The sequence below is a fragment of the Mustela lutreola genome, chromosome 7 (genome assembly GCF_030435805.1).
Source record: "Mustela lutreola isolate mMusLut2 chromosome 7, mMusLut2.pri, whole genome shotgun sequence".
In the NCBI taxonomy this organism is placed as follows: domain Eukaryota; kingdom Metazoa; phylum Chordata; class Mammalia; order Carnivora; family Mustelidae; genus Mustela; species Mustela lutreola.
In genome coordinates, this window is record NC_081296.1 from 51,527,005 (window position 1) to 51,545,149 (window position 18,145).

General features: G+C 41.0%; 2 protein-coding genes across 11 annotated transcripts in view; both read left to right on the forward strand.

The window, feature by feature from the left end:
- TRIP4 (thyroid hormone receptor interactor 4) overlaps positions 1–4,911 on the forward strand; it is a 66,617-nt gene extending 61,706 nt beyond the window's left edge. For 6 of the 7 annotated variants that reach the window (XM_059180766.1, XM_059180761.1, XM_059180763.1 and 3 more), the window contains one exon: positions 4,611–4,911. In XM_059180766.1, coding sequence (XP_059036749.1) covers positions 4,611–4,678 — 68 coding nt within the window. In that variant the 3' untranslated portion in view covers positions 4,679–4,911. The remainder of the gene's footprint in view (positions 1–4,610) is intronic. The other variant, XR_009355417.1, reaches the window with a different exon arrangement.
- A 4,805-nt stretch (positions 4,912–9,716) lies between these two features.
- ZNF609 (zinc finger protein 609) overlaps positions 9,717–18,145 on the forward strand; it is a 231,269-nt gene continuing 222,840 nt past the window's right edge. For 3 of the 4 annotated variants that reach the window (XM_059180756.1, XM_059180757.1, XM_059180758.1), the window contains exon 1: positions 10,070–10,202. The gene's annotated coding sequence lies outside the window, so the exon portion shown is untranslated. Of the gene's footprint in view, positions 10,203–18,145 lie in introns of all 4 variants that reach the window. The other variant, XM_059180759.1, reaches the window with a different exon arrangement.

The following is an 18,145-nucleotide window of genomic DNA, read 5'->3' on the forward strand; positions in this document are numbered from 1 at the left end:
CCATGGTAGGCCAGACAGGGTAAAACATTGGTCAGAAATAATAGCGAAATTTAAAGAAAAAAAGGAAAGAATGGGTTGACCCTGTGTATTTCAGGAATTTATTTATTTATTTATTTATTTTAAGTAGGTTCCATGCCCAATGTGTGGCCTTTGTGAACTCATGAACCTGAGATCAAGAGTCACATGCTCTACATGCAGAGCCAGCCAGGCTCCCCAGAAAGAAAAAAAATTATGTTTTACCTGAGGATTTAGTTTGCTGTAAAGTTTCTATTCCCTATAATTTATTCCTTCATCCTTCATTCCTCTTTACCATCTCTAAAAATCTTACACTTGGGAGTTATATGTAGCTGATGAGTCATTAAATTCTACGCCTGAAACTAGTAATACACTATATGTTAACTAAATTGAATTTAGGTAAAAAATTGAAAATAAAAATAAAAAAATAAAAGTCTTACACTCTGCCAGAACTTCCTTCCCCATAGGCCAAAGGAGCTACTACCTTCAGTAGCTGACAGCTAGAAAAAGTCTTTACTCCCACTGCCACAGGGGAAAATATGTATTTGGCTCTTAATTTGAAATGCTTCACATTTTCTTCTGGATACATCATTACGCTAAGTGTTTAAGGTCCATGGTATTAATAATATACTCTCCTTCAATTACAGCCCTATGACTTAAATGTTTTTATTCTTGTTTTTCTATTGTACGATGGCTTAGGAATCTTCTATAGATTAGTTCTATGAGATATGCAAGTTCCAAACTCTGACTTGCAAATAAGCTTTTAGAAGAAAAGGTTATAGGGACTCAAGCTAAAAGCAAATAAGCTTTTATATGTGCACATATATATGCACATATATATATATATATATATATATGCTTTAAATTAAGGCTTTATACACATACACACACACACATATTTTAAATTTTTTGAGTATAGTTGACACACCATTAGTTTTAGGTGTACAACATGGTGATTCAACATCCCTATACGTTATGCTGTGCCTACCACAAGTGTACCTATCATCTGTCACCATACAATACGATTACAATATCATTAACTGTATTTTTCTTTCTTTTTTTTTTTTTTAAGATTTTATTTATTTGACAGAGAGAGACACAATGAGAGAGGAAACACAAGCAGAGGGAGTGGGAGAGGGAGAAGCAGGCTTCCCACCAAATAGGGAGCCTGATGCGGGTTTAGATCCCAGGATCCTGGGATCATGACCTGAGCCAAAGGCAGACACTTAACGACTGAGCCACCCAGGCGCCCCTAACTGTATTTTTCTATGTTGTTTTTTTATTCTCATTCCTTATTCATTCCATAACTGGAAGTAAAGGCATATACTTGGATTTATGCTTTTGGGCACATAAACTTGAGCTTGCTTGACCTGGAGATAATTATGTTTCTTGAAGTTGAAATAATTCAGAAAAGAGCAATATGCAAAATGATCACTTGGCTGTGTGTCTGCTCAAATTAGGAAATGCAAAAAAGTATAGTAGAGTATTTAGGTGAAATGCTCAAAGAGATAAAGGAAATCTTTTTACTTCAAATGAATTCCATGCTCTAGAGACTCATGCAAATACTGCCTTATATGTTATGCAAAGCATGTGAAAATCCCTATGAGAGTTATATCGATTGATGACAAATACTTTTCCCCCTTCTAACTTCTTGTCCATCTGCTGCACATGTATTTGATTTTCTTTTAGGCATCATGATTGAGGATGTGGTTAACACTGAAATGCTGTAGGTACTATATGTAGAAATGTTGGGGAAATACCAAAACTAAGCATCACCACTCTGCATTTAAGAGAGTATACTGTATGTTACTGTAGTTAACTGTCCAGGTCCCAAGTCTTGAAAGATGAGGCTGAACTAGAACTCAGAGTTCAGAGGGCAACTGTAACGACTGCTTCTTCATGCAAGAAGCCCCAGTCCCTTGCCTTCATAACCTGCAGCTGGCCCAAGAATTGCCACTATTGGCAGTCCCTGTGGTATATGTTAGGGATGCAGAGAAGTTCTTACTTATGAGGAGCTCACAGATTGCTGGCACTTGTATGGTTTTCTTAGATAGTCTAGGAGATGAAAGAATTTCTGCATTCCTGGAAATGCTCTAGAAATCCCTTCTTCCTCTATCTATATCTCCTTCTTCCTATTAGTTTTCCATTTTATAACATCATCTCTGAAGCCAGGGATTAATTTCTCTACCCATTGAGTGCTTTGCTCCTATGGGTTGATCTTTCCTGAGCTGGTCTCACTTGAGGGCTTTCACAATCAGACTGGAGTTTTCTGAAGATTGTACTTGGAATGTTCTTAAACAGTAAAGCTTTGAGAGTGTCAAGAAGATAATGTCTCTGTTTTATATGAGGAATCTGAAATACATGTAGTTAAAAGACTTGTCTAGGGTTGTAAACTGAGACCATGAATAAGAAACACAACTCCCAAGCCTCAGCATCAATATGACTACCTTATTACTTTTTCAGAGAACTTTGAGTTTATGAAGCACTTTAACATACAGTATTTCAATTAGTTATTGGATTAAGTGACTTAGTGTATATAAAAAACTTAGCACAGTGCTTGGTATTTAGAAAGCACTCGATATTAGTTTTAATTTTCTCAACTTTGTAAGTTAGTAGGAATTTTTCCCTCCTTTCATTTTTCAGCTGAGTAAATAGGTTTATAGAAGTTGTATTTTGCTCACATCTTTCTGTCTTTGGTTTTTCTGCTCTTTTTACTTTATCAGGTTGCCTCAGAAACAAATTATTCCAATAATTTTTCACTTTTAGGCACAATATCAGAGCTGGAAGGAGTCTTCTGTGCTATATGTCCCATTTCCTCTTAGCATCGAAAAAGTTGAAGATGAGAGTGACTAGGCGACTTCCTCACATAAAGCTAGGTAGTCTCAGAACTACAGTTAGGACCTCAGTCTTCTAACTTACTCAATACATAAAACTAGAAGTCTAGAGTCCTAGGTGGAATTCTGAATTCTGTCCTAGCTTGCCCTAAAAAGTTGAATAAGATGCAGTACTTCTTTATACCTCTGGGTACCACCACCTTTACAATGGATACTCTCATGTCTATCTGATAATCTGCTAATTTTGGTGACTTAGTTCCTATAATTCAAAGGTTTTGGAGTTTGTAATGTCTGCTTTCTTTGTTTAATTGATTTGATGAAAACATTTATTGAGCACCTATCATTTTGCACCCACTATGGTAGTGTTAGAGATTCAAAGGCAAACGTGCCTTGTAATATGGCTTTTTGCCAGATTGCTGGCACATGTTCTGATTTCCAGCTGGGCAGCCTGGGGAATGAAAGACTTCTAAATCCCTGGGAATACTCTGTGCTCTAAAGCCCAAATTAAAATCAACAGCTTTGTGACTATTGTGGACAGCATTCCGGGCATTACTTAGTGATGGTTTCTGAAGAAGGATGGTTTCTGAGAAGTAATGTTATTCCAGAAACAGGTATATCTCTAGAGAGATGAAGGGGGAAAGGAAAACAAAATTTAGGAAAACAGGGAAACTTGTTAGGTTGAGATTATTTTTCTCACAATCTTTTGCAGCAGTCAAGACATGTATTCTTATTTTAGTTGGAGAAATGAGAATATTGAGGTCTAGAGAGACTAAATAACTTGCCCCAGGTTTTACATGATGACAAATATGGGGCAGTTATGGGTCACGCTTACACCTGGCTGTCCTTGAAGGGAGGCTCCTTACTTATTTGTTAGTCTTTATTTTTATTATTTTTTGTGTGTGTGAGACCGAACTGCCCTGTGTCTGTTTCAGTTCAGCGTGCCCATCTCTATTGACTTAACTGAGTCTTGTGGGAGAAAGCAATGTGCAAAACAGACAGGAACTTTGTTAAGATTGTCTTCATGAGAGGGATAGTTCTTAAGGCTGCTACCACTGAACCAAACCCTGTCCTGGTAGATTTGAGGGGTCAGAGGTCAGGGACCACATCAGTGAAGTACCTCTCATTAGGGTCACCTGGGACAGGAAGGTTGCTTGTTTTCTAACTTTAACACTTAGGAGAGTCATACAGCCTATGACCTTTGCCCTTCTTAGCTTGTGATAGGGGCCCTTTGTCAATAAAGCATTCATGTGGATTCTACTCCACTGCTGCAGGTCCCTCCCCCTATTAGGTTGGAAGCTGCAAAGGGGTGAACTCAACTGCTTTTCTCACTGCAAGGGAGGTTCATGCATTATGCTCAGCCAGTTAACAGGTCAGAAGAATGAGTTTCCCACTGTGTGAAATGCCTTCCTTTATTACATGTGTGTATTCTTTAAAAACTTGCCTTAGCTTCAGACATCCTGAGAAACCATGGTGTTTCTTTCATAGTAGCTACATAATTAGAAATATAAACTATTTAGATTCTTTAAGTGAATACTTATTGTGTGTCTGTGAGAGTGCCCACACTTGTGTGTCCTTAAACAGTATTCCCACTGATTCCTCATTCTTACAGAATGAAATTCTGAAGTTTCAAAGTATCTGAGTCCTGAAGCAAGGTAATTGAATGTGACAGGAACACAGTAACCAGAGGACCTGCGAGGCCATGAAATATTTGCATTGCAAATATAAAAAATAAATAATGAGGCTTCTTTTTCTCCCTTACAGGGAAACTGGATTCCAAGATCCATCAAGGAGCAAAGAAGGGGTTAATGAAGCAGAATAAAGCTGTCTGACCCAGGAGAAAAGGAACTAAACAACATAGTGAAGTTTTGTGTACTAAAATTGCTATCCACTGGTCCTTTGGAACTGAAGCATTAGAAATCTAAAGACTTGGCATCAGGCTTGAATCTCTTAGAATTTAAACTCTTACCTAAATCTGTATATTTTTTTTAATGAGTGGGATTCTTACTTTATGTAGTAGGTCAAAATCTTTGAATACATTATTTATAAAATGCTATTTTAAAAATTCTAGGTCTTTGACATTTCTCTCAGAATGGTATCAGAAGAGAAAGGAACAAGTTGGAAATTACTCTCCTCTCTGAGGCTTGGATTTGAGGTTACAAAAATTCTTAACATAGGTTAACAATTTTTTTTGAGAAACCATTTGAATTTTAAAGTTTCTTTTTAAAGCAATAGCCTGGTTGGAGTATTAGGATGTTTGAGGAATCCTGTGTTTAATACAATCCTGTGATGGGACTGGAAGGGGTTTTAACAAGTTTTTTGCTCTAGTCCAACATCTCTTGAAGTGAATAGTCTTCAAAAGCTGAATAACCTTCTTTGGCAGATTTTTTATTTATTTATTTTTTTTTTTGAAGGAATAACCTGAAGGGGTGCTGCCACTTTGTTCTTTGGTTTGAGATGTTAGGCCATAAGTGGATCAGCCTGGGAGGAGATAGAGCCACTTGTTAAAGCAGCATGAAACTGCCCTATTTATTGTTGTGGGTATTGCAAAACCATCAATTGGATGGGGCAATTAGAAACAAACTAAAAAATAAAGTCCCTTCAGTAAACGTATTCAAATACCCTCAAATGCAAATGCAGCCACCCAACACTTTAAACCATCCACACCTCAGGAAGCTATGAGCTTTGAGAAATAGAAGGTTGGTTTGAAATGAGATTTTCACTCATCAGTCTGGCCCCACTTAGTGAAGCACTTTTTTTCTGAGGCGGTTCAGTAGAGCTGTCAGAATCTCAGTTGCTGGCATCCTTAGGAAATTCATGGTCTTAAATGTGTATGTTCTGCTTTTTATAAAGCACCACCACAACACTAGGGAAGTTGGATTCCCTCCAGCAGTTGTGTGCATGACTTAAAAAAGAGCGCACAGGAGAGAAAAAAAAAGTGCCCTGTGTTATGAAAAAGATTAATTTCCCCTTTCTTTAATCCTTCATATTCAGCATGTATTTGCATTGAAATGCCTGCACTCATATGCATTGATGTTCACTCAACTGTGAACCCAGCTTGTTGCATAGCTCTAGGCACTGGTCTTGTGGGGCCTGATCACTCTGGATTCCCAGGGAAAACCCACCCAATTCTTGTTCCGGTAATGCAGACATGCAGTATTTTCATTCTTTTCCTGTTCAACTTCTGTAGAGAAAGTGGAAAGGACAGCTAATGGTACTTCTTTAAGGGGGGAAAAAGTGTCATTCTGGTTTCCTGAAGACCCTAGTACTATTAATGAACCCACACTGGGTTAATAGATTACCAAGCAGTAATTCCATGAATTCTGCACTGGAATTGTCTGGTTTTCTGAATTCCAGAATGAAACCAAAAGGCAGAAGATGAAGGGCTAGGGAACAACAACATAAGTTTTCTGCCTTTTTATGTGAATCGCAGCTCAAGCACAGAGGAGTCCGGATTGATTTTTTTTTTTTCACCTGGACAGATTGTGTATGCATGCCTAAAGAAAAACATCAGGACCTGCAAGATCAGGTTATGCAACCATTTTGTGTGCCGTGATAAGAAAGTTTACAAGAACATTATAAGTTTACAAGAATCCCCCCTCAGCATCCAAAATATGCAGTGGAGCCACATGAGTAAATGGCAGAGTAACTTGGAAACTTCTTTTCATGGTTAGACTGTGAAGGTTTGTCTTTAGTTCACATGGTGATGGTGTAAGGTCTGTCTTTTATTTGTAGGACACCGGGGAGGAAGTGTGGGAGAGACTTGGGGGTAGATGGCCCTCAGTTGCTCAGTGATGAATAGCATAGTTTAAAGCCTAGTGGAAATTCTTAGCATCCTGAGTACAAATTCACCCAGGAATTGCCTTTCAGTGCTTTATAACACTTTGCACTGACCCTTTTAACTCTGGGACAGCTTGGCCTGAGGAAGTTTCACATTTCTGAGCTGGTTTTCTTTTGCTGCCTAAATGTTGTCGGCGCCCCCTTTTGGATGGTTGGGTCCATTGGCTCTCGATTTGTACAGTACCTGAAGGATTCAGTGTTTTTGTTTTCTAGGCAGGTCCCTGTCTTGATTATGTAAGCTCAGAGTGGGATATATATAAAACCAGATACTTTTTCTTGTCAGGATTTAGGAGACTTTGACTTCGTAGTCAGATGTTTGGAATGGACTAAGGGTTTTGTGGGGTTTTATGTTTTGTTTTTGCTTGCTATAGCTAATCTAGAGAAACAGAAATAGGTATCCCCTCTTTTCTCTTTAAGCTGGAAGTTTACAGAAACCCATTTTTTCCTACGGTGTAGCTGTAAAAAATCTAGACTTTAAAGATTACTTTTAAAAATAATTACAAAGTAATGGTTTTTATGAGTTATAACCTTTAATCTCTTTCCATTTTAACTGCTGTCTCTACTAAAGCCCGTTTATGTGGATTTCATTTAGTTTGGTAAAATTTTTTTTTTATTCTTTTGCTAGAACTCCTAGCCAAGATTGAGACAGTATTGGGTTTGTTCTCCTGCCCAGCTAGAAAAGGCCAGTAAAAAAGCAAGCATCTATTAAACTAGAGAAATCAACTAACTTCAGTTTATTAGGCCTAGGGGGAGGAAAGAAAGGCTTGCGAAGAAGGAATTTTTTTCCTTGAGATTCAAATAGCAAGTACACATCTGCTGTTCTCAGCTTCTGTGAATGTGTTTGGAGGGAGGTGATCCATATCACAGGCTCCAGCAGCAACAAGGGATCCAGCATGTGGAGGGCTTTTCTACTTCTCTCATGCAGAGAAGAAAGAACATAGCACAGTTCCATCCTTCAACACAAAGAAACTTGTATAAATGTCCATTTAAATGTGTACACATAATGTGGATTAATTCACGGGGTGAAACTTGGTACACTGATCAGATTTCAGTTGTGGCAATGGAGAGCCCAGAAAGAAAACCCAGTAAATATTCTAGCTTGGAGTCAGACAAATAGGGCTGGGGGTAGGGGAGTGGGGGAAACTGAGAATCCACATAGAGTGTGACACGGGAAGGGAGTAAAATATTGGCACAAGGGGCAAAAAATGTCAATACGGAAGATTTGAGAATAGTCTAGAGCTGTACTGTCTAATATGGTAGCTACAACCACTTGTGGTTATTTAAATTAAATGAAATTAAAAATTCAGTTCTTTAGTCCCATTAACCAAATTTCAAAGGGTCAAATAGCCACATGTGGCTAGTGACTTCAGAACTAGAGGGCACAAATATAGAACATTTCCATCATTGCAAAAAATTCGGTTGGACAGTGCTTATTCAGAACAGGGGTCCACACACTTTTTTTGCACAGGGCCAGATAGCAAATATTTTCAGCTTTGGAGGTCATACACATTTCTGTTACACCTATTCAACTCTGCTGTTATAGTACAAATGAATCCATAGATAATGCATACATGAATGAGTATGGCTATGAGCCTATAAAACTTTATTTATAGACACTGAAATATGAATTTTATATTCTCACACCACAAAGTATTATTTTGATTATTTTTCTGCCCTTTAAAAATGTAATAACCACTCTTAGCTCATGGGACATAACCAAAACATGCAGTGAGCATGTGAGTGTTATTTGCTAACCCCTGGTCTAGAGGAACAGGAAGTCTTTTAGTGTACAGGACATCACTTAATTTTGGTGGTTCTTCTAGGCTTGCGAACTTTCTTTGGCTAAAAATTGAGGTTCACTGTAGGAGTGTTTATTTTCCTTTTTTCCCTATTTTTGCAGTCCTTTCCTCCCCAGTGATAGGGTCATGCTCTTCAGTAGAAGATGACTACTTGACTGTTAACCCTTAATTAAGTCGTATCTAAGTCTAAAATACCAAACCCTACTCTTTGTCTACCTGCTAAATAGTGAATCCTCACTTGTAACATTGCCTAGTAGAGATTGGAAATATGTTGTCACCTGGAATCAGTACTGCCCTATATTGTACTAGAACAAGTTAAATATTGGTAGGCCAAAGGGAGTAATCTTCCTAGGCTAGACAGGCTTAGTGTTCATCTTTAGCCACCCCCAACCCCATCCCCACCGTGTGTGTGTGTGTGTGTGTGTGTGTGTGTGTGTGTGTGTGTGTGTCGATGGAGAGTAAAGGGGTTTTTTGGCCTGGCTGTATTCCCAAGTCACACACTATCTTGAGCGGCACTGTTGAAGGATGCCTCCGGAGAAGAGAAGAAAGATAAAAACTGCAGAGCTAAAATGATCAAGGACACAGGAAGGACATAAAAGGGGCTAAGAAAGGGGAGCCTTGAGAATTAAGAAATTTGTTTGCTATGGAAGGAGGTAGAAGTTTTAGGGAAGAGGTCATGAAAAGTTTATATTTCACAAGTGAGAGATGGGTGGGAGGGTTCACGTAAACATGGACTGAATGTCTACTATGTAGTGTACTGGGCAATCACAGATGAATGGCAGATATGGAAAGGTAAAAGTTACAGTCGTTATAGTAGTGGGTTGCAGAAGGACAGCATCGGGCTTTTAAATAATAAAAAGCAACAAGATTTGGTGATATAGGATGGTGAGATGAAAAGGGATATAGAAAGATGAGAAGTGGGTACTTTGCAGAAAAAAACAAGTGGTAATCCTAAGAAAGAAACTGGAGAACAAAGGATAAAACAAATTAGGGGGTTGACAATTTGCTGAACCAAAGGATAAAATGGATGAAACCATTATGAGCTGTGCTTGCTCTTCTGTTCTTTATGGATATTCACGTTCAGACCCCTTACGGCCTTTTCTTCTGGACACCTACGGAACTGGTGTCTTCTGTATTTAAGGTATGATTCCCCAGAGATCTCTCTGCGAGGAAGTCTGGTCCTGCGAGAGTTCTTTCCACGAGGGGAGAGCGTTAGGTTCGAGCTCTCCAGTCCAGGTTTCTCCGAGTTTATCTCTGTTTTAACCGGCTCGCCGGGTTTTCCAGCATTCCCAGAGCTACGACTCTAATCCGGGCTCCGTGTGACCGCGCATTCCGAGACCCAGGATTTGGCTCTTTCATCCAGGTTCCGGGTTTCCCCGGCGCACTCCCGCTCCAGACTCCACCGCAGCCCGGAATCCAGATCCGAGGGCCCGGTAGTCCAGTTTCCGGGTCTTCGGGGCGGCCCTGGTTGTCCCGGATCGCGGCGGCGGCGGCGGCGGTGGCGGCGGCTGAGGGACCCGCGGCCCCGGACACAGCGGCACCGGCCGGGCGGGGCGGAGCGGCACGGGGAGGGGGCGGAGAGCCGGAGCTGAGGCGGGGTGGGGTGGGGGGGAGGGGCCGCGGGAACGGATGGCGGCCTGGGCCCCGTAGCAGCGGCGGCTCTACGGCCCGGGGCCCCGGGCGGGCGGAGGTGGCGGCTCCCGGGACCGGCCGCGCGGTGAGTCCGAAGCTTTGTGTGGAGCCGGGACTGGGGGAGGAGAGAGGCCGTGGCGCTGAGGGGGGCCGGGGCTGAGGGGGCCGGGGGCAGCGGCGCCTGACGGAGGAAGTGGGGGTTGGGGGGCTGGGGCGGAGCGAGGGGAAGGTGTGTTTGGGGGGGAGGGGGGGTCGTTGCGTGGGTGGGGGAGGGGGCGTCGAGGGGCGCGGGGTGAAGTTCAAAGCGTGGCCGGGGCCGGTTCAACCTCAGGGTAGGGGTGCCCAAGAGAGGATTAGGGTCAGACCAGGTTGTGGGGACAGGCCAGAGAGTTTCAGTGACGAGTCTGGGTATCTCGAGGGGGCCTAAGGCAGCCGGGGCTAGTCAGGGAGTTAGGGGGGTTCAGGGGTAAGGGTTGGGAGCAGGACGTGTGCGCGGCCCTGGGGGGGGGGGGCAAGGTGGCCCGGAGTGTGCAGTAAGTAGGTTGTGGGTGTGTGCTCCTTCCAGTCTTCAGGTCACATTTACTCCTGTCCTTTTCTTCAAGATGGAGGGATCCCTGGGCCTGGCCCTTAACTGCTCTCCTTGTACCCCCGGGAGGATTTGTGACCCTGTCCTGTTTGGAAAAACCCATGCTGCCCTCTTTTCCCTTTATGTGTAATTACGGTTGGATCATCTCTGTGCTTTGCTCAGATTCTCCTTCCTCCCTCTGGGGTTGAGGAGGAGGAGACACATCTGACCAATTAATGTGTGTTTGTGAAACAGGCAGCAGCAAACAGTCATTTCAGCTTCTAGGAATTAGGCTCACACAGGGTGGAGAGATCAGAGCCCTTCAGGGGGAATATTTCTGAACAAATCACAGATGATTAAATTCTCTAAGAAGCAGCTTCCTACCTAAATGAGAGTGGGAAAGATGGGGGAGAAAACCTGTCTGTTCTAGCCATGTGTCCAGAGCCCCAGGGGTTGAGGAGAGTCCCCAATCCCCCACAGGCCTCTCTTTTCTGTACTAGGCTTTGCTCTGCAGCCTTGAGTTAATTTCACCCCTGCTGCTTTGTCTTGGGGGAGGGAGTGCTGGTTTAGGCTGTTGTGAGGAGATGACTGTTCTGCTCCACACACAATAGTCTGTGTCATTTTATCGGGAGTGCTACCCCAGGGCTGAGAACTGCTGCTGCAGAGATAAACCGGTCCCTCTCACCCGCCTATTGTGTACACAGTGAAGGTCATAGGTTCAAGTCTTGTCTGAGAGCTTTGGATATGCTCCATCTCCCAGGCTCCTCAGTGCCATTTTCTTCCTTTTCCAGACTGGGGCTTGCCATTGGAGGAGGCCAGACAGAAAGGCTCTTCTTTTTGAGTGAGGAACAATGCAGAGCTCATTGGCACACATTTTTCAGAAGAATAGGGAATGCCAGCCATGTTGTGCCTGCCTCTTTGGCTAGCCTGTACTAAGTTGTGGAGGAATCGTGTCTGGGAGACTCAATCCGATGTTTGTGTCAGACCTTTAAGGAAGAAGACTCCAAGGGGAGGTTTTCACTCTTGTTTGAACCATCATATTTCTTTTTAAACAAACTGGACACTCAACAGTGATTTTTGCTTGTTTAGGAATACCACTAAAAACCTTAGCAGGGTTAAGATAGGGAGTCAAGGACCAAGTACCTTTTTAATGATGACTTCCTGGTCAGTAATAATTGCACAACAAAAAAGCCACAGAATTTGCCTATCTGGGCAAGGGCTATGGAAACAAAACAACTTTCTTTTTAATCTTTATTTTAATTCTGATGAAAAGAGATGACTTGCCATTGTGCATAAAGGCCATTTCTCCCTTTATATTAGGGAGAAATTTGTCAAAGTGATGAATGTAAAAATCATTTGAGGTCTTGGGGTTTATTAATAAGAGAAGGATGAGAATAAGCTAGAAGAAATGCTGTCCTTGTAAATATCTCATAGAAGTGTCCAGATAGTATTTAGGTACTATTAGTTGGGTAAAAAATTATTTGGGATTAGAAATGAGGTTTCCATTTAGTGTATTAAGGAAAACTTTTAAGAAGAGATTAGAAATCAGACTCCTTGTGAGAGGGCAATTGCACACAATGCATTGTGTACATAATAGCCAACCATAGCTTATAGGGTATTGTGAATAGGAATTTTAGCCTTTGGTTTTGGTAGAGGTCTTGTTCTGAGGTGCTGAGTCTATGTGCCTCCCTCATCCCTTTATTTCAGTGAGTTTCTTAAAATGATGACTTGCCGCTTAGGTGTTGGGCTTTGTTGGGAGGGAACATGTTCTTGATGACAGAACTATCTTCAAGTCTTTTTAGAATTGTTGTCTGTCTTTAGAGTATTTCCAACTTACCTGTCCAAGGTCTCTGGGTGAAGCCTCACCTAAATTGAGTCCAAAGCATTTTGTCCTTGGATTGTAGGCATTCATTCTGAATCCTGTCAGGTCACAGCAACGGCAAAAGACTCCTGTTAAGTTTGCCCTGATTAGAATTAGTAGTTTCAGAGTTGGGCCCTTGCCACAGGGAGTCTTCTGAGTCTTCTGATTATGACCATCTTTCAGAGAGCACTTTGGTTTTCTTGGTAGAAAATGTTTTCTTGTGAGAGGTCTAGATAGCTGGGCAGATTAGTGCTTATTTTGCGTGAGGATATAGGAGCATAATTTTGGCTCCTGGTAGTAATTATGTTGCAATTAGCATATAGCAACTAAAGGACTGGAACAGGATAATTTGTTGAGGGGTTTAGCATTGCTCTGGCGATTAGAAGTGCCACTCCTTATTTATTTGACTCTGAACACTACTGCCATGGGCTCAACCATGGAGACTTCAGAAGTTCTTCCCCCCCTCATTCCTGCCAGGTACCATAGCACTTTGCAACTGCCACCTTCTTCTGCTACATAGGTAGCTGAGCAATTGTGATTTCCCTTGTGGAAAACCAGTCATGGATGGGAATACTGCCAGACAGATGGGGCCATTCTGAGATAAGGCAGCCTTATGTTGTGTGGCAAGTTTTCTTTTCAGCAGTCGAATTTTCACTTCTACTTGATTTTTAAAAATCCATTTCCTTTAAAAAAACAACAGCAACAAGAACAAACCCCACAAAATACAAAATCACATAGTGTGCTGAATATGCCATCACGATATCTCTCATAAAAGTTGGCTGTGACAGACAAAATGAAGATCGGTGATGCTGATTGGCAGGATCTGGGCCCACTAAGTGTCAGTGAAGGACTCTTTTCACTAGGGAACAGGTAATTCACCAAAGCACCTGCCTAGCTGGGCATGTGGAATTGGCAGCAGCTGTGCAGCTGAAGAGGGATTATTGAGCAGGTGGTTAAAGAATCACATGCCACAGTGACAAGAAAATACTGGGTCTTCCGTGGTTTAGGCTCAGTTCATATGTGTGAAATTGCTCTTTGTTTCACATTTCTTAATGTCTGATACAGGTTTGTTAGTAAGATGATAATGGAATAGAAAAAAGATTCTTCTTTCTCTGTTTCTTGTAGAATACTGAGCAACATGCCTTAGACATAGTCCTAGCTGGCCTTATTGTAGTTCTGTGATTTCTGGCTTTATGCCCAATGAATGGGAAGGAAATGGTGGTAATTCAGTTTTCTAGTGCTTGTTTATTAGAGGGAAATGGGAAGGAGAAAATTCTTTGCTTTCAGTGTGGTGAAATAGATTTAACCCACTGGGAGACTACCCAGCAGGTTTTATGCAAAAGATATAATTGACTTTTTGTGTAGGTCTACCTGACATGCCTCCCTCAAGAAATTTGCATGTGTTTTTATTTTATGAATGTAAATCTCCATATGAAGTTTGCATCTCTTCAGATGTCCTGTTCCATTTTTAGTTTCTCCTAGCACCTTTATAACTTTTCTCTGGCATTGAGATTAACATCACTTGTTAGAATCAAATCATCTCAAGCCAAATCATGATAAGAAAAATAATACCTCAACTATATATTTATCTTAGAAACAAGCATAGTATTTCCTGTAACTTGGAGGAGGACTTCCTATTTTTAGGTTTTTTGCAAATTCCCAGGTTTTTCTTGTAGGTTACCATCATCATCTTCTGTTAATATATTATTTTTCTTTCACGTGTTCATGCTACTAGAGCCAAAAATGTATGAACAAATAACTTGGGTGTTTATTTTCTGATTTTTTTAGGGCCCTCTAGTCATTTTCTGTGTTAGGTCAACACAACAGGCTATGTGCTGCCCCCCTCACTGAATTCACTGGGTACTAATTAACAGTTGATTGAAGGGAAGTAAGAGATAATAACTGTTTAGAGTTCAGAAAACCCTTTTCCAAGTGGAGTGCAGGCTCTCTGAGGGACAGAGAGAGCTTTCAATACATAGATAGATTGATTGATTGATTAGGGGAAAGGGAGGCAACAGTATAAGGCCAGGGCCAGTAGACCACTGCAAAGACAGGAACATTTGCAGTTATCTGCTTAAACCTGGTTCATAACCTAGCTTTAAGTGGGAGCCTCGCAGTTATTTGTATAGCGTTAACTTCTCGGAAAGAATATAACGTTCTTTATTTACCCATATGAAGCCATCACAGTTGTTTGTTTGTTTTAAACTGTTCACAAACCACAATATACTTTCCTAGCATTTTCAGTAGTTTGCTTCCTTGTGCTTTTTCTCCTCCCCCATCTCTCATCCTAGTTCCCTGCTCTGAAGACTTCTCCAGCAGCTTGGAAACACTCTAATTACTGTAGCTATTATAGTCACAACCCAGATCTTCCACCTCCTTCCCACTCACCCCTTTCTATCTTCCTTCCCCCTCCCCTTGCTCTAGCAGCAGGAGTTGAACTGCAGTCTCATGAGCACAGTCAGATCTATGAATGAGCTTTATATCTTGTCAAGGCAGAACTCCAGATCCAACAGGGCTGATTTTTCATGGTCCTCTTGCTGTTTGTTCTTGGATCAGAGTCCCAGAAATAAGAGGTGGCAAATACCTATTAGGTCATATCTAGTCCATCACTCAGGAGCAAACCTCCAATCTTTCTCTTGTCTCTGTGAGAATTTTTTCCTTCTTTCTTTTGCAGGTGAAAGCTGTCTGATGCCAGGCAAGCTCTGAAACTGCCTTCTTTTTATTGTGCTCTCTGGTCATTAGTGTATGACCAACTTTGCTCTCTTGGATTTTTATTCTTACACCGTTTTCATGATTACTTGCTCCCAGCAATATCTCTACCCCCTTCAAGTTCAGTCCTTTTTGATTATTGGCACCACATTTGTGGGTTCCTTTAGTACTGTCAGTTATCTATACCAGAAGTTATCATTTTTCAGACCTTTGCCACTAGGGTCATTGTGGCCTCATCTTAAGGAGATACATTTCACAAACACCCAGGACACACATTCTGGCATGTAGTAACTAATAAAATGGTTCAGAAAATATGTGCGAGGTTGTGCCCTTAAGAAACCCCTGGATTGGATATACACATGCTGCTGCTTGCTGTTTAATTTGGAGTACTTCCTGTTCTAACCCTTTGTTCTCCTTATGTGGATGGATTTTATTTTTGTGTGGCTTAGTTACAGTTACTGTTAAGTTATTGTTTGATTTAAGAATGTTTTCTTTGCTAATACAGCTTTTCAAAGAATAGAATAGGGTATCATAAAACCTCATCACTATTATGCTTCTGACCAGCTGTGTGACCTTGTGCTAGTCACTCCACTATTTTCTCTTTCCTTATTTGTAAAATGAGTACATTAAATAAAATCATCTCTCAAGGTTCCATTTAGTTGTAGAATCTTTTTTTTTTTTTTTAAAGATTTTTATTTATTTATTTCATAGAGAGAGATCACAAATAGGCAGAGAGGCAGGCAGAGAGAGAGAGGGGGAAGCAGGCTCCCTGCTGAGCAGAGAGCCCGATGTGGGGTTCGATCCCAGGACCCTGAGATCATGACCTGAGCCGAAGGCAGAAGCTTAAACCACTGAGCCACCCAGGCGCCCCTAGTTGTAGAATCTTATGATACTAAGATTGTGATGGAAGAACAGGCAACTTATTGATAGAAGTTTTTTATTACTGTGTCAAAAATATAGTCAGTATACAGGAAGGCTAATGAGTAAAGCCTTGGTTCTCTAGGGTTTGATCCTTCCTCCTCTTTGATATGTTTGTAAAGCTTTTTACTGTGCATTTTTTACTAGGCCATCTTCTTTTAGAGGCTCTTATACCCTTATTGTGCAGGTTCACCAGCTTGTCAAATATATTTTTTTTCTAGTCTGCTCAAGCCATAGAAGTGGGAATCAAAAAGCTGTAGAAAAAGCACCTCTCAGATTGTGAGAAGGAAATTGTACCTTGAAAGATTTGCCAGAAGCAAATTTGTGTGTTAAGTCAGCAATCTAAGATTTTTTAAATCTCTTTTATCTAAAATCTTTGAGTCAAATGGGTCTGATCGTGGAGGTGGGTTCGGTACTTTTCCATTTTTGACCAATCATTAGAAAACTTGCTTTGAATTAATTTCTTGGGATTAAATATGATTGCCCACTGTGTTTTGCTTGGAAAATAAAATTATGTGATTTAATGCCAAAAAATGCTAAATTGATGACATTTGGTAAAGTATGACTAACAGGGAGGATCCCTGAAATGCCCTGTAAAGGGACTGAGGGATAGAAAGGTGGTAGGTGTTTATAGAAACTGTGGAATTGACAATAATGTTAAGAAATCTTTGCTTTCGGGGTGCCTGGGTGGCTCAGTGGGTTAAAGCCTCTGCCTTAAAAAAAAAAAAAAAAAAAGACTTTCATCTTAAAAAAAAAAAAAAAAGAAAAGAAAAGAAAAAAGAAATCTTTGCTTTCCGGCAGTTTAAATGAATAAAATTACATAACCACGTTAATTCCCCAAGTTAGAGTTTTTATCAGCATTTCCTAGTTAATTCTTGGAGTGGGGACTTCCAGTAGCGGCTATTTATTGAGTGTTAAGATGGTGGTCTTTTAGTCTTTTTTTCTCTTTGTTAATATAGCAAAAATCACATATTCAATCTACCTTTTTTTTTTTTTTTAAGATTTTTTAAATTTATTTATTTGACAGAGAGAGATCACAAGTAGGCAGAGAGGCAGGCAGAGAGAGAGGAAGGGAAGCAGGCTCCCTGCTGAGCAGAGAGCCCAATGCGGGACTCGATCCCAGGACCCCGAGATCATGACCTGAGCCGAAGGCAGCGGCTTAACCCACTGAGCCACCCAGGCACCCCTCAATCTACCTTTGAACATTGGAAGAAGCATTCACTGTTTTAAAAGTTGTATTTATTTCTTTATTTAAAAAAAAAAAAAAAAAAAGATTTATTTATTTATTTATTTATTTGTCAGAGAGAGAGAGAAGGAGTGCACAAGCAGGGGGAATGGCAGGCAGAGGGAGAAGCAGGCTCCCTGCAGAGCAAGGAGCCTGATATGGGACTCCATCCCAGGTCCTTGGGATCATGACCTGAGCTGGAGGCAGACCCTTAACCGACTGAGCCACCCAGGATAAATTTCCATTTAAAACATCCATCAGTCTGTAATAGAAGAATCAGGTGGATGGAACTATTGTTTATTTTGGACTCACAAAAAGTCCTGGGAATGCTTTGCTTTGTTTCCAGCCATCTTCAGCATATTACTAATTTTTGGGTAATCTGAAGGTTAGTTTGAGAAGTGCTCCACTTGAATTTGATATTTTAGAAAGATTTACATTAGAAATACAAGTAGTTTTTATTTTTAATTTTGAAATTATTTTTATTAACATACAATGCATTATTTGCCCCAGGAGTACAAGTCTGTGACAAGTAGTTTTTATAGATGGGTTTTTTTTTTTAAGATTTTATTTATTTTATTTGACAGAGAGAGAGATCACAAGTAGGCAGAGAGTCAGGCAGAGAGAGAAGGGGAAGCGGCTCCCTGCTGAGCAGAGAGCCCTATGCGGTGCTCCATCCCAGGACACTGAGATCATGACCTGAGCCACCCAGGCGCCCCTATAGATGGGTTTTTGTTTTGTTTTTTAGGTGTC